We start from the raw sequence: 22,700 nt of genomic DNA, 5'->3' as shown, positions 1-22,700 counted from the left end.
CAGGTCCTAATACGTATGCGTGCACAAGTTTTTTGGAGAAATCGCGAAACGTCTGGTTGACGTAACTGGTGACCGAAGAGCTGGCGGCTTCCTCGCACAACGTATCAGTATTGCGATACAACGAAGAAATGCAGCCAGGATCCTTGATATAATGCCTCAAGGGCCTATTTTAGATATAAGCTAGTTATAGTAATCATCTCTATATATCCAATATTGGTATTGTAAATAAAGAATTTATATTTAATTATAATTTATAAATAAATGCGTATTTTGGTTTGATTTCTCAAGTCTTAAAATAGTCTTAATCAATGTCTCAAATGGTTAGCTTGACGTATTTTAACTTGAACGTTTGTCGTTTGATATTGTGTGCAATATTAGTAGTAGTTAAGATGTAATTTAGGGTCAACAACCAGTAATTACGAGCATTAGTGGATTTTGAAAATTATTTAACTTTAACTTTGGACCTTCCTACGTACAAGGTAATGTATGTATGTATATATGTATGTATGTCACTTTATTGCACATAAACAGGTTAACATAAAACAGACAAAACAAAACAAAAAAAATGTTATGTACAAAGGCGAACTTATCCCTAAAAGGGATCTCTTCCAACTAACGTTTGAGAAAATGCGAAAGGATCAAACACTAACAGGTGAGGTGGAAGACAAATCAATATTAACATTAGCAATATGAGAATTTTGGATACACATAAAAGTAGGAAGAGAGCAATCACACTGAAAGAAATGTTTGCATAACTGTAACAAAATTTTGGTTACTGTTTACACAAAAATTGGGACTTGCGAACTATGTGTTATATGTTACAAAACCGTGTTTGGCTATCAGTGTTCAGGTACTGGGTATACACTACAAAATAAGTTTGTAAATTTATGCAAAGTTTATTTTCTTATAACCGTAGTTTAGTTATTTAGTAAAGTTACAAAACCAGTTCGGCTATCTATTTTTTTCAGTGCAATTCAAAATTCAAAAATTTATTCTGCAAGTAGGCCTCAAGGGCTCTTTTACAAGTAACAAAACAACATTTATAGTAACATCATTTAGTGACATGAGAAATACATAACAACACTTATAAATACAACAGCCAATACCTGGGTAAACATTACATTATAATAATCTTAAAATAAATAATTACTACAATACAATAGAGATGTATAGTCCCCAATAATAATAAAATAAAATAAAAAGTAGAAAACCCGTAGTATGAATACGCAAACTATAACATATACATAAACCTATATACCTGCATCATCTGTAACCTGTATCAGCATGTTCTGATAAGGATAAAGCATAGAAAAAGTAGAAGAACAATGTTCTGACGTATTTTTTGAAGTGAAAATTTCTTTAGCGGCGCGAAAACAAATCGCGTTAGGGGTCACGTAACCGTCAGAATGAAAATTCGTAAAACGGACACGTGACATCATGCATGGTGACGTGCAAGTTGAATGTCATCGAAACCTGGTTACTTTTGAAAAATCTTATCTCATTCAAGCGTGACATTTTATTTTCTTCATAATCAAATCGCTGTCATAACGGTTAAAGAGGTTTAATCTTTGTTAATTGTGTTGTATTGTATCTTTGTGTTGTTGGATGTCCATGATTGTATTAGATACTCAAATTTTTCCTTACCAAAAAGTTAAAAAACAGAAAAGAAGCGTGGTTGTTTTACCTAATATGATGGTGAACGACTCATTAACATTTACTGATTGTGTAAGCTGTAGTCCTGCTCACATCTCATGAATTACTCTGTATAATTATGTTATATATGAACACTAAAATTCGCATTTCAAAATATATTTTACACTCAAATTTATTTACGTTGGTATAATACACAATTATCTCTTTTTATAAAACTGCTACTCAATTTCTCCAAAATATCAAAAATGCATAACGTTAAGAGGCTGTCAATACCTAAAGCGCGCACACTGTCTATTTGTTTCGGAGTAAATGAGATAGCACTGTCGCATGTTACTGGGCCTGGGCAAGAGAATAATAAGAAAAAGATTTAAATAAATAAAAGTGGATTATTAGTGTAATATTTTACTCAACAGCGGTTTAGATATAAATGTTTTGAAATTGTGATTTTAATTGCAGACCCATAAGTCATAACAATAAAGACATAAAACCGTTTAATTGTGATTTTAAGACCAATCTTTGCAATTATTTTCTATCGAGCCGATTTCGTTCAATCATGTATCGAGTACAACCACGGTCTTTGAAATATAATTAATATGAACATATATTTTTCTTACTTGACTAAAACAAATAGTCTTTCTTAAAAAACTGTTTAAGTAACATCAATTTCAAGGACTTGGGTGTTGACAGCCTCTTAATATTCAAGTTTTCAACTTTTCACTTCTGCCGGCACTCCCGGAATGCAACCCGATTTTTTTTCTATGGGCCAGGTCGTTCGTTTCGGCCCACCCTCCATACAACGGCCACAAATTTTTCGCGACGAAAACTTTTTTCTTACACGATACCGAATATGCCCTTAAACGTATCCCCACTTTTGTTACACCTTGTATGTACCCATTCAGCAAATCGAGCAATATCCCGTTGGCATCTGTCTGAAAACTATTTTAGCTTTGAAATCTAAAAACAACTAACTTTAAAAAATATATTGAAGCTAGATTAGTAGCTTTTTTATCAATTTTAAACAGTTCAAAAAGTTTTAAATTCAGTCAGCAAAGTTTTTGTAAAATCGAAAAATAAGGCTAAATCGGATTATTAAAAAATTGTAATAATTTTTGCACAACAGCTGAAAATATAGGAATTACTTCTAAAAATGCGCTTTTATTTTTGATGGAACTCACCAATAACTTTTTTTTGTTAAATCTAACTAACTAACTACACAAACAATGATATCTACGATCCCGGACACGCACAGTCGTCTCGCTCACGCTCACACACAGTGAGAGTGAGATAAGAACCTGAACTCACGGAGCCTTAAGCCTGAACGCACCACTGCCGAGGATTCGAGATAAGATAAGTAGGTACGTATATGGTATATACGAGTATGTATTTATTGGCGGTCCCGACTTGATATACTCGTACTTTGGCCATTTGCAAAGCAAGTGCCTACTTAACTTTATACAACATTTCTAAGATCATGGTATGATAATCACGATATTTAGTATTATCTTTCGTAGGTACAATTCTTACAGGAGATAGCTTATGCACTTAGGTGCAATCACGTTTTAATAATTAAGCAGGCATTCATTTAGGGTAGGGGCATGACATGTACGCTTATCTTCATTACCAAGCTGACAGTAGTGTCTGGAGCCACGCAGATTATCTCTGCGATATTTACTTACATGCCAGCTCCTAGAGGTCAATTTAAACTTACATTTGTGACATAAAAATGATATCTCAATGATGTCGGTCGCCCGTGCATCTCGCTCGCGCCAATACATTATACAGACAAGTACGAGCGAAATGTACGCTTGACTGACATCATTTAGATATCATTTTGATATCACCATGTAAGTTTAATTTGGCCTCCTAGACGAGTGTACTCGCCCTAGTTACAAATTTACAATGCAACTTAGTTACTCCTGCAGCGATAGCGCAGGCGAGCTATCGCCTCACGTGGGCCAGTGTAAGTGGGTCCTCGAGATCCTAAACTAGCGTGCATCTTATTACACATTTACCTACGCCAACCCCACGATCATTATAATAAATTAAATTAACTAAGAGCTCTCTTGCCATTCACATTCGGTTATACGTATATCGTTATCCAGATAAAAATCTAACTGTCCATTTATATTAGGTCTTCTTTTGTAAAGTAAGCTATTTTCCGTTAAACGACGCCATCGATTAGGATCCTTTTATAACTAGATGACCTGGCCAACTTAATTTCACCTACATCTATAATTTTTTTTGCACATTCGTACTTTCTTGATTTTTTCTTTCATGAGAACCTTCTGACTCCTTAAAGAATAAGCAAAGTTGGTCCAGCCGTCCACGCATCATGCCGTGATTGGTCACGGCCAAAATAGGGATTCATTCTGATATATACATAGATTAACATGGCTGATTAATTTCATAAAAATAATAATATCACATAAGCTCGTGCACCGAAACGTGATTTGTCCATATATTTACGATTTCACTCTTACAATTATCCCACCTATACTATGTAACATATTAGTGATTATCTATGGCTAAAGTTTTTCTGGTTATTCAGACGCACTGGGCTTTGCAACGCATGCTCGTCATTCGAATAACATCCTTACTTCTAACTCTATTCGGTCATGCTAGCGCAGCCTGGAATGATTAAAATGATTTACTTCACGTATATGGGATGTTTACCTACCGCGGGACATAAAGGGTACAACCTCGACTAGTTTATAGTCGTTCTAAATTTAACAGCGTCGTTAAGTGATAAAGCGGGTCGGATGACTCAAAGAAATATGTTTAACTAGGCACTTTATCTTACAATCAGTGTAGTAATATGCCATTTCGGAGTAAACAGAAATAATTTATTCAACCTTTGAGATATCAAGCTAATGAACAGAAACATCCAGCTATTTTTACGGAGATACGTGAGTTATCACGTATTTTTGTTTGTAATTTTATGACTCACGACAATTTAAATTCGAACAGAAACATCCTTTTATTTTTCCTAAGTAGAATTACTGTACTGCATTGCATTCACCAATTTGTAAAAAAAAAAGTCAGTAAAAAAACTATTGTTTTTATCTTTCTCGGTGTTTTTATTGTCCATTAGTGCCATGCTATTTTATTACAGTACTGATAAAATACTTTTAGATACCAACCGAAGTGAAGGTACAAACAAAATGACAAGTAAAATAATCCAATTCTTAAATGCAGTTATTCTTTTTATATTTTCATTGTCTATTTTTCCTTTCAGAAAATGAGCTACCTCAATGTTTTAAAGTAGTTTGTGTTTGAAGCGCCCAATAAATACCTTATATTATTACCTTATAATACCTTATAAGGCTTATATTGTTTAACTGCCAGGTAATTTCGTAGGTATCCATACATAATAAAAGTCATTCTTTTTCATATAAAAAATCAAATCAAGTATAAAATGTATAATTTCAAGCCAAACTACCACTAATTTTGTTGTTGACAAGCTCTAGATTAGCTTGGCAATAAGTTCGGTTCGGTAATTACTCATGTCAAAGCCGGCCTCACGGCTCTCTTCACGCGTAATTAGCTTCATTTGCTTCAATGTAATGAGGACCGAGAAGTGGTCCTAGGTAAACATGAAAGGATTTATTTACAGATGCTTGATTTCAGCGAAATAGTATGAAATGAACTTGTTTCAAAGTATACGGCAAACAATCAGAATTCAGTGATTTCTTTTTCTTATTATACCTATCCAAAATAGATTTCTATTTTAAAGCAATAGCAACTACTTAAGAACTATAAAGTTAGCGTTATTTCGTTAGATTCGAAAAGCTATTCTTCCCTCTTAAGTATTTTGGGTTACGTTAATACTAACGTTACTTTTATAATATATCCTTTTTATCTATATTTAGTAACGGACGTGGACATGTATAATGCATGTTCTTTCGCAGTAGCACTTAATGTAAAGGCTGATGCACACAGCATGCGTAATTGAGCACGGCTCCGGCTCGTTGCGTAGGTAGTCGTAAATGAATGCGGTACGCAAAGCGAGAAATATACTAAATACACAGAGATCCGAAGATGTACTGTCCGCGTAGCCAACGTGCCAATAGTTAACGCTTGTTAACGTTAGCGTAGCGTAGCCAATGTAGCCATCTCTCTATATTAGTGCGACAGTGACAGTTACGTTTCGTTCGCTACGGAGTGATTTGCATGAAGTCATCCAATGTGGTCTGGTTTTTACTATAGAATAAGTAATAGTACTACCGTATAGAAATTACGCTTCATACAAAACCAAAGTTTGACAGCGATTAAGGGACAAATCATGCTGTCTCTTTCTAACGTATGACACTTTTAGTCGGGTTGTCAAAATTCAAATCATTATCTTATCTGTGGTTGTGCACGCAAAGGGACGCCAAGTCGTGCCAACCCTAAAAATGCCGAATGGAGCTAGAATGCCCGAACGCTCTAGAGTCTCCTCACTGCCTTTACGCTATAGTTGCCAATGTTACGATATCGATAGCACGGCAACTTGGATGCCAACTAGTTAAATTTATAAGGTAGGTAGGTTGCTTTATAAGGTAAACGACCTAGTTGTTTCCATTTTAGGCCGAAGTATGTACATAAACATATGCTTTAATATCAAAATTATTCTACTTACTACTAAATAGACGAGTATGTATTATTGTATTTCGCATTCAATGGTGGACTATTTATAAAAATCGGATGATTATTAACAGCACAAGATAAGATAAACGTAGGTAGGTAGGTAACACTGAACTTCAATGTACAGTCGCCATCATATATATCGGAGCGGCCGAGGTGCTCAAAATTATCTGAACAAGTAATCCAGCGCCTTGACAATAGAGGCGTGTTCAGATATTTGTGAGCACCTTGACCGCTCTTATGAATATATCTGATGGCGACAATAAAATTTTGTAAATGTATGCAAGAAACGACAATAATAAATACTCCTTAGCGTAATACTTTATAATATATACATTTGACTATAACATTTGTTGTTTGCAAAACATGAAAAAACCCGTGTAAGTATAAGTACTGCGTTGTAACTCCACGTATGATAAAATACTTAGGTATGTTAATTTAAAGGCCTTTTATGACCAAAAGTGATTAAAACATTATTTTAATATATTGGTCGCACGAGGAAAAAGGTTGGGAACCCCTGATCTACCCTCAGGGTACATATTAATTGCTAAGGGTTAACATATAATATACCTACATATGTGATCAATGATAGCCAAAACGAAACCATGTTTTAAATTGGGCATTTCTGAGAATAATTAGTCATTTCAGCCGAATGGCCTCCCATGTCGGTACGAGGAGCTACCGTTCGTTCTGGCTGAAATATTTGTGTTATGGTTTCTAAGAAAATATTTAGATCTCTGGTACTCATTACAAATAGATAATTGTAAGAATCAGACCCATCCCTATAAAAAATACCTATATATATATATATATAATGCTAAAGCAATTCTTTGATATAATAAGTATAGTGTACGGATCTCTCCATTTTGGTTCGACATGCATTAGACCGGTATTTAATTTTGAAAGGAAATAGTAAAGATGACAAACACTCCCGACTGTTACCTACTATTTTCTGGTTGCTTAGATTTACTTGGTTAAATATTTAAACACGCCACGTTTACTTCCAGTTTGTCTTCCTACGGCTTCGTCGCTATGGCGTCACTACAGACGCCAGAGGGCTTACCACGGTAACCGAAATTCGTGTCTGCTCAATTTGTCCAATAATGTAAGAGCCTATTTATAATGGAGTTAGACGACCTTTGAATTACGATATCCGCTTCGTACAGTCATGTCTGAAAATATCGGTACGGACAAAATGCCAAATATGGACAATAAGATCGTGTATACGTATTTTGGCACTTTTTCCGTATCGATATTTTCAGACGTGACTGTACAACAGCTTTCATTCTGATGTATGTACCTCAGTATTTTCTTATTCTACGCCATCCTAAGCCAACACCTAGCTATGTTGAGATGTTGTTTAGTGTTGGTAGATACTTTTGTCGCGTACTTCTGAATGGTCTGTAACAGATGGTATTGAACCGCGCCGTTTCGTGTCCTAACTAATTGCGGACGCGATGAGAATTGATAGCAGAGTTCAAAGCGGCCGCCTTGCTTGCGAACACGTACCAAATGGCGCACTAGGTACTAGCATTTTATTTGGATGTTTTAGAAAACAATCCCTTTTTCCTTGTAGACAACAAAATTCGACATCAGGCTTTCTATTAGGGAAAAAAATATTTGTTATTTCTTTCTTAGGGGAAATCTTTACCGTTACATAGCAACAGTTCAGTTTCTTTATTGGTAAAAATATTTTACAGGTCACAGAAGTACATTTGCCATACGCTAGTTATATAACATTATTTTGTCTAGAATCATAGGTCAAAGGTTACGGTTCCTGAAATAATAATCGTGCAATAGTTTATTTTTCAATATTGTTTTTAATTACTTACTCTATTTCTTAAAATCATCAACAGAATAACATGCTTGGTCTAAAAGTAAACATTTACGTTTTTTAGCGAATATTAAATCGCTTTCTGTACATTTAATATCATTAGGAATTTTGTTACATATTTTGGGCCCAATAACACTGACTTTCAAACATTCGCGGGTCGTTGAGTAGGAGCGACTGGCATGTTTGCATTGCGGGTAAGGTTTAAATGTATGTTTTAAGGTTTAGGTACTCTAACGTATATGACAATGATAAACAGTTTTTTAAACATATTATATTACTTGTTAATATGTACTTACTTACCTATTATGTAACATCACGTACTAAATTTTATTAGTAAACCTCGCTTATGGTAGCTATTGTTATTGTTAAAATACTCCTAAAATAACTTATTTTTATTTTAACATCCGATGTTCGTTTCGACTTAGTAAATATTTTGTCTATTTTAGACGAAATCAACGTGCACTGGTTGTACACGTGGATATTCTAACATAAACAGTATGTGTTGATTTCCGAACTATGCGCTTGAATCGTTGCATTAACCGCGGCCCCGTTAGGGATTTAAGCCGGGAAGCCGGGTATAAATAAGCCAAAAAGATTGGAGTGGTTAGGCTTTAGCAATACTGACGATATAGTAAATTGTGTTAATTTTAATTAATTAATTCTTAATTCTTGTATCGCCCGTGGCACACAATATTTTCATCACACTTGCGAGGAAAAAATAATTTTTAAACGAAAGAATTCTGAAATACGGTCACATTTCAAACATTCGTCCGCCATTATGTCATTTTTACAGGTTAGGCATTGAAGGCACAGACCTATCTGGCGATTGAAAATTGTGTAAACATATTTTAAATAACTATATTAGATTAATCATATTAAATATTTATAAACATCATACACAAAAAAAAATATAAACTCATTTATACCGACTTGAGAAAAAAAATTATGCCCAATATGCCCATAGGCGTAATAACAAATATATAGCTCATTCCATCTCAGTATGCTGGCATATAAAACCGTTTACGAGCTGCTGATGAAAATATTTTATTGCATTTCCTTAAATCCTAAGATCGTGATCAAAATGGAACATATTATTTAAACATAATTATGATGAAAGTACAAATACGTAGTGGATTTAATACCGGTTGGCATTCTCTACCATTCAACCATGGGCTAAACTGAGAGATTGAGTTGGTGCAGGGTCATAGAGTTAGAGTAAAATTAGAAAGATTTTTATAAAAAAAACTATATAACATGATCCGAGCGTAGTAATAAATACCTAGGAGTCGTTAGAGCTATAAGCTCCAAAGTTAAAATGAAACATGCATAAAACGCGAGTTGACACAGTGGATGTTATCAGCAACTGAAAGCGGCGCACACCTCTCGACACCCCAGAGCCGCTCACACCAGTGTTGCTCCTGGTCGTCTACACGACGGCAGTTTCAGGGGCCCATCTAGTGAGCGTCATGTCACCGCCTAATAACTAGTGAAAACATTGTTATGGCGGGTGTGCTCGGACGTCTTTGCAATAACCCAGTCTCATAGTCCACCCAGACTTCTATCCATAGAATGTTATACTGTTCACTTTTTAGGGTTCCGTAGCCAAATGGCAAAAAACGGAACCCTTCTAGATTCGTCATGTCCGTCTGTCTGTCCGATTATGTCATAGCCACTTTTTTCCGAAACTATAAGAGCTATACTGTTCAAACTTGGTAAGTAGATGTATTCTATGAACCGCATTAAGATTTTTATACAAAAATAGAAAAAAAAAGACAATAAATTTTGGGGGTTCCCCATACTTAGAACTAAAACTCAAAAAATGTTTTTTCATCAAACCCATACGTGTGGGGTAGGTATCTATGGATAGGTCTTTAAAAATGATATTGAGGTTTTTAATATATGATGTACATTACCACCGAATGCAAGCTTCCACCGAAAATTGGTTTGAACGAGATCTAGTAAGTAGATTTTTTTTAACACGTCATAAAATTAAAAAATATATATATATTTTTTCATCAAACCCATACGTGTGGGGTATCTATAGATAGGTCTTCAAAAATGATATTTAGGTTCCTACTATCATTTTTTCTAAACTGAATAGTTTGCGCGAGAGACACTTCCAAAGTGAAAAAATGTGTCCCCCCCCTGTAACTTCTAAAATAACAGAATGAAAAATCTAAAAAAAATATATGATATTACATTACCATGCAAACTTCCACCGAAAATTGGTTTGAACGAGATCTAGTAAGTAGTTTTTTTTAATACGTCATAAATGTCCCTTCCCCTTCATGGGCGAGTCCGACTCGCACTTGGCCGCTTTTCTACAATATTCCCAATGCCTGCTGCAACCGATTCATGGGTGTCTATTGTTGCGCCTGTGAACGGGTTCCGGTAGGCGTTCTAAATCACATTAAAGCTCTCCAAGGAGCCTCTACGTGTTGAATCTATATCCCCACGCAAGGTTTTCAAAAGACTGAGATTTATAGGCCCGTAAAATCCAAGGAAATACCTATGGATTGATGTTGTCTGGAATAAATAAATATTGTAGGACATTATTACACAAATTGACTAAAAGTGAATAAATTTACCTATTTATTTATTATAAATAAATTCGGTTTTCTTCAAGTTCAACTTCAACATTCGCATCGCTTGATATAATCTGCGTTTGGTAGTATTCTCCTCTTCATTTTATTTGTATATGAATTGCATCGCTCGAGCACATTTTTCATTAGTTAGGTACGAGTTTTTTGTAGACAATGTCTAGTTGAATGCAAGGTTATAAATTAGGTTTTATCTTCACGTTACCTGGACTTTTATCCTAAGGATTATTATTGTGTTTTCGGAAACATGTAGGCTTATAAGAAAAATGAGCGTTGCAAGATATCCAAATGGTCAAGACGACAAAGTTAATATGTAGACTCGATTTACATATTTTTTTCATCTTCATAAAGTACCTACATATATATTTTTTTAAAGTAATTATTCTTTTACGTATTTGTTCCCAGGTTGGGCCTCACGCATGACGGCGAGAATCAGTGCGCAGCAGCGGCACTGCGCGGCTCGGTGATGGCGCCGACTGTACTGGCGTCGCTTCATAACTTCTCCTGGTCCGCCTGCTCCAAGAAACAACTACATGACAAGGCCAAGTCAGTACCTTCCTGAATTTCTATTCAAACCACCAGAACCAGTTCATGGTGACACTCCGTGGCTCGGTGATGGCGCCGTCTGTATTCCAATCGCTTCGCAACTTCTCCTGGTCGGCCTGCGCCAAGAAACAGGTACATGATAAGGCCAAGTCAGAACCTTCTTAAATAGAACAAGTTCGATGGCGCCATCTGTATAACAGTATATCTGTTTATACTCATGTCGCTTCACAACTTCTTCAGCTTCTCCTGGTTCACTTGCTACAATGCTACATGATAAGGCTAAGTTAACGCTTTATAAATAGAACCACTTCTGGGGTGGCGCTCAGAGGGTTGGTGAAGGTATTTATTGATTGTGCTTGAGCCACAGACGTCACTGCACGACTACTTAATCCTGGGTGCGTAGCCAACATGCCAATCGTTCGCTTCGTGGCGAACGATACCTACAGTAGTCTCTCTCTACGAGTATCATTCTCCCATATTAGTACGACAATGATATTGGCGTCTTGTTCGCTACGGAGCGAAAGCGATTGTCACATTAGCTGGGCCTTCTGGTACGCCTGCTCCAAATAAAAGCTACCTACAAAACAAGACCAAGTCAGAAGTTTTTTTTATCAGCATATTCTGACTTAATACTCTGCTGCACGTATCTCAGTTCCAGTCACACCCAACTTTTGTCTATCTATACGTGTAGCCACGTTTTGCCAATCTATTTTTATATGGTCAAAGCAATGCAAACAACAATTTAATGTTACGGAAAAAAGTTCAGACAGGAAGGAAAGAAAGAAAGATGCCTGATAATAAACTGTTTGGGTGGCGAACTGAACCGGTAATCCAGAGGTCCCGTATTTGATTTTCGGACTAGGACAATGTGTGTTTTTGACCTTCACCTGTGTATTATTTGTATGTCAAAATTACATTAGATCACCTACCGTTATAGATACTCATAAATAATAATAATAAAATATATTCTTCTATTGTGATAATATTAAAATATATTTATTTACCATCACAAAGAGTGTACTTCCATCTTAAATTCTGGCAGCGCACTTACAACCCCTCTGGTATTGCGGGTGTCCATGGGCGGCGGTAATCGCTTACCATCAGGTGATTTATCTGCTCGTTTGCCTCCTATATTATAAAAAAAAATATTTTAACGGACTATACGCGATATCCGTTAAACTAATTTTTTGGCTTCCGTATCCAAAGGGTATAACGGGAACCTATTACTAAGACTCCGCTATCCGTCCGTCCGTCTGTCTGTCTGTCCGTCTGTCACCAGGCTGTATCTCATGAAACGTGATAGACAGTTGAAATTTCCACAGATGATGTATTTCTGTTGCCGCTATAACAACAAATACTAAAAAGTTCGGAACTCTCGGTGGGCGAGTCCGACTCGCACTTGTTTGTTTTTTTTTCTGTCTGGTATATTAAGACTTAATAGATGTTCAAAATGTAGGTTTAAAGTAGAAATTTAAATTGTATATCGCGCCAAGTTAGCCAATCTCCGAAGTTCCCGCTCAGTTGCAACTCCAGTTGCTTTTAAGTTAAAGCTTGATAAGTTTACTTTTTGTTCTTAATTACTGTTTTTGTACTCAAGTAGGTACTTTCAGTGCCTTGTATATTTATGGAACGCCAAGGCTGATTCGTTGTTTATTCTTCCAAAAGTAATTGCTTAAGTAAATAAAAAAAATTACTCTATACCACAAGAGCATAATTATTTTTTTAAATATTTTCAAGCTGCAATGTATTTCGTAGATCATGATCATTTGTGATAGTTGTGACGTCGCGTCATTAACGCGACGTTTTGAGTTAAAACAAAGTAGTGATATATTGCTTGCTGGATTATTATATAACTTTCATTGTATGATTTGTTGTGATATAAATAAACTATAAAAACTAAGCAACTACCCTATTACGTGGTCGCATCAAAAATACACGTTGAATAATTTACATCATATGTTTAATTTATACATATAATTATAACTAAAATTCCTACTAAGTACATAATGCCAAAGGAACTTGTAGGAATGTGACGTATCTATTTGAATGGAAAAGTATACGTTGCATCGAGTTGAATTTCTTTAATGAGCTTAACTGGAGTGAATGGGGCGTCGCGAGGACAACGAAGCCCATTTAAGTTAGTTGACTTGCTACATTTATAAAGTTGTTCTTATGATCAATTCTTGGTAATACAATACAGCTCTCACTTTATTAAGTATCGTTGAAGTACCGCGTGTGTTGAGAATACAAGCGCGCTAAGTTTCAACTGGGTAAGTATATGAAGTGCTATCTAATTAGACACACATAGTAAATATTTGCCTTTTAGGCTGGAATGACAATGAGATCACACTTCTTTAAAACAAAGAACTTCACAATAATAAGAAACAGGCGGTCTCTAAGCTAATAAGTAGATATTGTATCTAATGCCGCTTTCATAATTGTTTTTTGAGCATACGTAGGTAGGTAGCTAGGTAGGTACCATCACCCGTAAAAATGCATGGCAACTTTATCAATGAATTGATTCATAATTTCTGCATGCAATTTCCCAGCTCACTTATACCAAGTAAAATTAGCTACGGTATACTCACTACGTTTTCCTCATATACAGTATGTATATTAACTAAAACCATTTACTCAAACCCGTGAATATTTAGGTCATACTGAGCAACTTTTATTTAGGGCCAACCCCGAAATTGCAAAAAAGAATTTACTCTCCCATAGAAAATTTCAACGCCAGACCATCCAAAATATACGAAATAGCCAAATTTTATAAGTAGTAAAAGTTACTCGGTATGCTAACCTAACCTAAACATTTACGGGTTTGAGTAAATGGTTTTAGTTATTGTATAACTCTGAGAGTTTATAAAGAGACAATAAATCCGTCAAGAGCCCGTCAAGAAATTACAATTGTGCCTCGGCAAGAATTCTGTTTCACAAGTTATCAGATACGTGGATAAAGAAGCGCTGGTGGCCTAGCGGTAAGAGCATGCGACTTGCAATCCGGAGGTCGCGGGTTCAAACCCCGGCTCGTACCAATGAGTTTTTCGGAACTATCCAAGGTGGCCCTGACCTGGAAGATGCCCGGAAAACGGAAACATGGTCGCCCTAAATTTACTTGGCGCCGTTCCGTGGAGCAAGAGTTGGGTGTATTGGGGATGGGGTGGGAGGAGGTTACCCAAGCTGCCCAGGACCGGAGTCAGTGGAAGAAAATGGTTCGAGCCCTACACCCCAGCAGGGGGTAACAGGATGAAAAGAAGAAGAAGATGTCCGAGGTATCATTTGATATTTACCAGTCGCTTTTCGGTCCCGTAAGGCCTAGTTTACCTCTGGGTTGGAAGGTCGGATGGCAGTCGCTTTCTTAAAAACTTGTGCCTACGCCAATTCTCGGGATTCGTTACCAAGCGGACCCCAGGCTCCCATGAGCCGTGGCAAAATGCCGGGACAACGCGAGGAAGAATAAGAAGGTGATAGTATCAACCGCAAGTAATGTAAAACTAGGTGTATAAGTAGCACATGTCTCTCAAACGGAATTAGAATTACGTAATATGTAACACGACGAAACGAGGAGCAGCGGAGCAATTAGTGACAATTTGGAGTAGCTGCACTTTAATGATGTCGTAACAAAGCGGACAAGCCAATGCCGAGACGTACCGGAGACACGTTTATTTGACTCAGCCGTCAACTCTAATTTAAGAAGCTTTACTTTCCTACTGTAGAATGTGATTAGAACTCTAGTTTTTAGGGATGGAAGGTCCTAAAAGCTCAAACACAATTTTTTTGGCATAACAAGCTTAAAATAGTACGGATCTTGTTATTTTTAATTTCATTATTAAAACAGATAGAGTTATTTTATATTTTATTTTAGATAACTATACATTTTAAAAATACGAAAAGCTAATAAATTATAGCAGTTTTTTTTATACAGACCTATATAAGTAAGTATATGTACCAACTTGTAAATAATAAAAGCTTTCGTATCGCCATTTACAAATATCTAATAAAAACAAAAAAATGTATTGTAATAAGTATAGCAGTTTAAAATAACTATCTTACTGTGCATAGTATACTGTGCACTTACGTGAGGACGCCAAACAATGTAGGCATTCAAGTAACATATCTGCCAGGTTTGCGATTGTTACATGTAGGTAGGCTTTCTTTTTAGGGTTCCGTAGCCAAATGGAAAAAAAACGGAACCTTTATAGATTCGTCATGTCCGTCTGTCTGTCCGTTTATGTCACAGCCACTTTTTTCCGAAACTATAAGAGCTATACTGTTCAAACTTGGTAAGTAGATGTATTCTATGAACCGCATTAAGATTTTTACACAAAAATAGAAAAAAAAACGATAAATTTTGGGGGTTCCCCATACTTAGAACTGAAACTCAAAAAAACATTTTTCATCAAACCCGTGTGGGGTATCTATGGATAGGTCTTCAAAAATGATATTTAGGTTTATAATATAATTTTTTTCTGAACTGAATAGTTTGCGCGAGAGACACTTCCAAAGTGAAAAAATGTGTCCCCCCCCCCCTGTAACTTCTAAAATAACAGAATGAAAAATCTAAAAAAAATATATGATATACATTACCATGCAAACTTCCACCGAAAATTGGTTTGAACGAGATCTAGTAAGTAGTTTTTTTAATACGTCATAAATGGTACGGAACCCTTTATGGGCGAGTCCGACTCGCACTTGGCCGCTTTTTTTGTAATTGGGACAAATAAATGCAAAGGAGTCTATATCAAATCTAGATTGCTATATTTGCTATTTTATTGTTGTAAGGATTCACCATGTGCACCCAACTATACAAACACAGCCTGTAAAAATAATTGCGCATTCCAGGAAGTGGTGGTGCCTCCACACCCGCAGCCAGGACGACGGGGTGGAGCTGGGCGGCGCCAGGGAGTTGCCCAAATACGCCTTCACTATGGACGAGCAGTGCCGGACCGAATTTGGCGATGGGTGAGTCTTAGGGGACATGTCATTGTTTATGAAAAAATGTAGGTACCGAACATATTACGTAAATATTATTATTTTATAAAGCTGAATCTAAACCACTATAAAAAAACAACTGTCAGCTATAAAAGCTAAATAAATAAAACGCGGATTAGAGAAAACAGTATCTGTTTCAGTATAGATATCAAGGTTTAATTAAGACTAATACCCCAAATTCAGTTTACTGTTATTCCAGATATTTCAGTAGTAACACAATAGTCCTATCTCAATCTGGGTGGAATGAAAGAGAGTAATTACCAATACAACCCGGCGCCCTCTCCAGTTTAATCAGGTCAGCGTGGCATCAAAGAGCCAAAAGATGAATTAAAGCTCATAGGATTTGTGCTGTTATAGATACTTTATATTTACGTTGATTTAAAATTTCGACGATCGCAATAGACATTTGTGTTACCTATATAGAAGATAATATCTTCTCACACATTAATGCATGAGTTAATATAATATGTGTGTGTATGGAATGTGTTATAATTAACACATTCCATATTATGTAATCTCTCATATGAATGTACCTTTATCCTACGTACATTGACGGGTGTAATACTCGTAGATCTATTTGACGTAAATCGTTTACAGTCCGTATAAATAACCAGTTTATAAATCAAATAAACTTTACTTGTTTTCATATACATAAATGCTTTTGGAACCTAGAAGTTGAACCATTAGCAAGGACAAAATCACACTCGCAGTTAACGTTTACAATTAGCGAATATTTCTTATTTTAACAACGTAAATATACTTACAGTGGAATCGTCTGCGGGGAGGATAATCCTCATAGAAAATTTACTGCGCGCTGCCTAACAACTGTGTACGGTGTAGCCAAATAAAACGAGGACGAGCGTTACGCTCACAAAGGTTTTTGCTCAATCCCCTTATGAGGGATTAGAACCACAGCCGAGATCCATTTTGTCATTACAGTTGGACGCTCTCCACGTCTAGGATTTGAATCAGCAGAAGATTGTATCATATAAATAATTAAGAATGTCTGATTTCAAAGTATATGTATTACTGGTTTTCGTTTATTCACATACCAGAACTACTTAAGAAATCATCTCTGGTCTGGCAGTATTCTTTGAAGTATATTTCGGTATCATCAGAAAGCTAATATTTTTGTTAAGTAATTCAATATATTTAATTTAAGTGAACGTTGGTTACTTTTTATCAACCAACTACTAGTAATTTGTGTTACCTAACTGTTATATATACTTAGTTAAGCTGTTATATGTGAATGCTAAATTAGGATTAGAAGGAGGATTTCCTTACACGAGATAATTCAAAGTTTGTACGAAACCCTCGGTGCGCGAGTAAAACGAACTCTCATTTGATCGGTTTTTTTAGTTACGTAATTATATGTATGAAAAAATATTGCCAGATCTATTTTGAGCCGCATAACCTTTTCGCCGCCACGTCAATGAAGTAATAAAGTATCATCAACGCCACGTCAAAAATTGCACGTATACAATCCTGACCAAACCGATGACTTTATATGAAATCGTGGCGTGTGGGGCACGAAATGTACTGAATTTATATCGAAAGTTTATCTTTAGGCGAAAAGTTTAAGTATTTATAAGATTTTATTTTTTCCATACCTAAAAATAACTAATTAGTTAACATTTGAAAAAATCTTTTGATCAAAAAGCCCGCTCCAGACTATGCGCGAGAATCGCGGCGCGACTTCGCGGAGCGAACATACCGCGACGTTGACGTAGACTCCACACTCGCACAACTTCACGGCGATTTCGCAGTTTGGTTCGCGGCAAGATGGCGCCGACGAAGCGTCAGCTGATCGGATTTCGTTTGCGGCAAGGCACTGATTCAAACTGGGAACTGTCAAATTGATTTTTGGTTGATCAAGATCGCACCCAATATAACCAAGTAGCCGCCATAGAAGGTTATGAGTATGACAGTTTAACAGATTAACCGACTCATGAGCGAATCGTGGCGCGAAGTGATTGCGAGTGTGGAGTCTTGCAAGTTCGCGCTTCGCGTCTCCTTTGACGCGGGCCAAATACCGACAAAAAACGGGGAATAAGGCGCGAAGGCGTGAACAATCTGCGAAATCGACCAGGGCCATCCACACTCGCGTTCGCGTTTTCGCGCCTCGATTCGTGCACGAGTGTAGAGGGCCCTATAGATTTTATTAAGCAGTATTCGCACGATCATACACGACGGTCCCGTAAGAACGAGACATGACACAGCTTGAAATGATGCTGACCGGATCGTGTAGACGCAGCCCGCGGCTATAATAATTGGCTGTTTGGATTTTTCTTAGTGGATACGTGAATTTAAAAAGTAAAAAACAATAAGTAATAACTTCCCGTCCGCTAAAACACGCCAGTAATGGTTTGTTTTTTTTTTTTAATTTGAGTTTGGCCATAATGAAGTCCTTCCCGTACTATTTTTGCTACAATAAGGTGAACATTTCCAAGCATATTGGAGAAAAATATACTAAACAACTGTATATTAAAATATGTGTGTCGTAAAGTTTAACTGAATGTTGGTATGACAGAAGTACTTACAACAATTCATAGAAAATTTCCAGAGGACTTCAGTTGCAGGCGTACGAGGTCACGGATTCATATAATATTTTAAGCCAATCAGCTTGAAACGTTACTTCAGTGATAAAGAAAAAAAAGTCCCTTGAAAATACTCATTCCCTTTATCACAGGTAAAATACGAGGGATAATATATACAGCACTTTTATTTTTTCCGTGTGCATTTGACATAGTTTATATCCCTTTTTTGTCTTCTCAATTTATGGCACAAGTTGCCTTGAAAAACACGCTCTCTCTACAATTTACATTTTAGAGTCCAATTATTACGATTACCTTTTCGGAAGGCTAATACTAAAAGCCAGACAGATCAGATCAGTACATTAAATATACATTCTCTTGCAAATTGAAATGAAAAAGTGTTTGTACAAAGGGGCAGAGCGAACGCTCACCCTTTCACGACGTTCGCTTTGTTACCGGGGAGAGAGCTCCTCGTTCACTGTCCAAACCTTTACCCCTGACTTGAAGAACGGTAGAATGTAGTTTTCAACTTGAACATTTGCTCTGTCAACATCGAGTTAAAGAATAATAATAAAAAATATTACAGCTTAAGCTTACTAAAAATGAGGATCCGTTTTAACTGAGAAGAGTTTTGTGACTAAAACTACCTGGAAGTGTATTTTAAGGCGAAACACATTTTCCTAAATTGTTAATTTACATGCTTATTGGTTTTTAGATATATATAGATGATTACATACTATAGCTATGTACATTTATATTGATAATTACTTAATTTGTTAGGAGGTTTTATTATATACAGTTCTTTTATTTTAATACTTATTAACGTTTACAAAAAAAACATCACAAAGAATATTATTATTAGTTATTTTAACATGCATCGTTACAACGTTACAAAACATAGATCGTTTTTTTTTGAGTTCCGAGTGATTCAGTGGATTTAGGTCAAGTAGAGTTATTTGAGCCCGGTCGATGATTTAAGGCGCGCCAGGATTATTCAGTCAAAATGGTAATAATCATGAGACAGGTACAAGATTTATGGAAACTCTTACAGAAAAAACTAACTCACAATAGAACTCAACTGATGAACAGCTGCGCCTGGATCCAGTAATAAGGATAAGTATTTCAAACTAAGGTCACTTGATAGAATACACGACACTTTCTTTAAAACTAGCTTAGATGGAAAGATCGAAGCTAGAAGGGGAAAACTAATAGCAAGCTACACGCAGCAACTAAAAGGAAATGCAAAAGGCGTGTCTTTACAGGGACCTAAAGAACTTGGCCGAGGACCGAGAAAACTGGCGTCTACTCTACCAACAAGAGCCGTGCTCTTAAATGATGATGATGATGATGATAACTATCAAACTATCCGTCAAGTTTCACCATTATCGTGTATAATTTTTCAGGGTTAGCTCTCCGTCTATAACAGATACAAGTGCTATAACGCAATTCCCCGAGTTCATGACAACTGCGCCGAATATACTTTTAGAATTTCCCAACATACATAACTATACTTTTACCCCCTTATTCATAAACGTCTACTAAAGTTAAAAAGCCGCTAATAATCGTTTGTCCCTTTCCATCATACCAATACGTGGGAAAGGGACAAACGATTATTAGCGGCTTGTTAACTTTAGTATACGTTTATGAATAAGGGGGTTAATAATATATATACATTTAGAAACCAGAACCAAAATTATATAGTTAATGTACCTACGCTACGAAGTTTCATCACTTAGTTTATAGTTCCGCTTATATTCGACCGTGGACTGGGGTAGTCCTATATAAAAGCTCTTTACAACGGCTGTATTAAGTACTTTTTTCTTATTTTTGCAGCACTGGGAAAGCATAAGCTCTAACTTCTAAGATAACTTTAAAAAATGAATACACAAATACAAATACACAAATCATTTGCAGCGCTGGGAAAGCATAAGCTATAACTTCTAAGATAACTTTAGAAAATGAATACACAAATACAAATACACAAATCAATACACAAAAACAACATAATTATGATGTTTCATCAACATTATCATCATCATCATCATCATTAGCATTTAATAATTTTATACCCAGAATTCGAATAAGTACCTAACTGTGCCCTGATAATTCAAGTCATTAGCAGTATTTTCAATGATATAATTTTATAAAAATCTGTCATTATTTACGTGTACTACTGAACCTTGTGTGTCTACTGAACCTTAAGAGTCACAAGAATTCACCGCCGAAAAAGCCAAGTCGAAGTTACGCTCCCATTTTAAAACACTATGTTGAAATAAAATTAAACTTGGTATGTACATTTATATATTTATATTTCTGATATTAAATTTGTTGCTATAAATTGTTATACAAAGAAAAAAGAAGTTTTGTATTTTATAAAATGCATAAATGGTATAATATCACAAAGTATGTAACTGCAAATTGTCCATAGGTTTTCGGTGTGCAAATCGGTGAAGGTGCGATCGGCGTGTCGGCGGCTGTGGTGCGCGCACCGCGCTCAGCCCAACGTGTGTCGATCCAAGCGCGGCGCGCCTCTCGACGGCACGCCTTGTGGACCTGGCCAGGTAACATAATGACGTGTAACATCACATGTCAGTAGCCATATTCTAGATGAGAATCGTATATCGACAAACCCAAATCGAAAAGTAATAATATATCAGGATGACAGGTACAACGAAAAGCTACGATTTCCAAATTTCCATACATTAGTTACATATGTTCCATTTGGCGTTTTGTACAAAATGTTGTCACTTTGTTAGGCCCAATCTCATGTGTACTGTTCAAATTAGCGTACATCAGCGTGCAACGTACTTACAGATGTAGTGCACAATCGTTCGTATTTGTCATGCTACTTCAGTCAACGTCAGTACTTTTTGTACACATGTCCATCGGAAAGCTCAAAGTTCAGCCCAACTGTATTATTTTATATTCATGATTCACGTTTGTGGAACAATAAACCTGCATATTACGGTTCAGCAGCACTGCAATATAACACGGATACGAAAGTGTAAAAAAGCAGCTCCCTTTTAAATTGAACTAGCAAACTGATTGAACGAAGAGTGTATTGAGTTATTAGCTGGAGGCTGATATCCGAGCTCGTCCCATATAAAATGGCCATTGAAAACCTCGCATCGGTTTCATCGTGAAACATTTCAATTTAACTGTGCTAAAACCGATACAGGCTCGCTACAATGCCGGCTTCGAAACAATTTTTTTTTGCTAAAATGTACGTATTGTATCTGTCGGATCTTATCAAAGCAAGTAGACATTTTAAACCTTAGAAACTTTTGCCGCGTGCCATTTTCCCTTAAAGTACTTTGGAGTATTAGAAAACTTTGTGAGCCCTTCTCTTTATGACCATCAGCTATTTTGTGCAGAGGGCGTGCCGAGAAACGCTATTCTTGTTGTATAAGCTTAGGAAACATTCGACCTCTCTCCTTAGCTTCGTTTAGTTTGAGCCAATAATGTTCCAAAGTTTGGAGTAACCGATGGATAAAAGGTTCACTTTCAACCCGAGAAGCAAACATAACTTAGTTTGTATAAATTTAGAAAGTCCTCTAAGTTTGCCCTGGAGGGTAAATGTCCCTTCGTATTAAGTAAGATCGAAAGTAAAATGCGAGTGATTTAACCTTTATTATAGTTAGATGTTTACCTTATTACCTTATGACACTTTAGTATATAAGAGTTGTCCATAACATTCTGACATCTTTAAAAACATTCAACTTTTAAAAGGGGTAATACAGTATGTTTTTAAAGTAGATAAGTTACCCTCCGGAAGTTACACGGAACTAGTTTAGAACAATGTTTCCTTACGGATCATAAAGTAAAGCCTGGCCAGTAATATATGATCACGCGCCATATTGCGGAATTTAATTGGACCAAATTTTTTCATACTAAATTGAACTGTTATTCTCATGTATA

The 22,700-nt window shown here is 36.2% G+C and overlaps 1 protein-coding gene across 1 annotated transcript in view; it reads left to right on the top strand.

Annotated features, from left to right (window-relative positions):
• LOC133520547 (A disintegrin and metalloproteinase with thrombospondin motifs 1-like) overlaps nt 1–22,700 on the top strand; it is a 67,794-nt gene that overhangs the window by 17,449 nt on the left and 27,645 nt on the right. Inside the window, exons 5-7 of the mRNA XM_061855028.1 lie at nt 11,116–11,256; nt 16,099–16,218; nt 21,211–21,343. Of these exons, the coding sequence (XP_061711012.1) occupies nt 11,116–11,256; nt 16,099–16,218; nt 21,211–21,343 (394 nt within the window). The remainder of the gene's footprint in view (nt 1–11,115; nt 11,257–16,098; nt 16,219–21,210; nt 21,344–22,700) is intronic.

This window comes from Cydia pomonella, chromosome 8 (assembly GCF_033807575.1).
Source record: "Cydia pomonella isolate Wapato2018A chromosome 8, ilCydPomo1, whole genome shotgun sequence".
Classification (NCBI taxonomy): domain Eukaryota; kingdom Metazoa; phylum Arthropoda; class Insecta; order Lepidoptera; family Tortricidae; genus Cydia; species Cydia pomonella.
The sequence above is the reverse complement of the archived record's forward strand: the minus strand, read 5'-3'. Positions and strand labels throughout refer to the sequence as shown.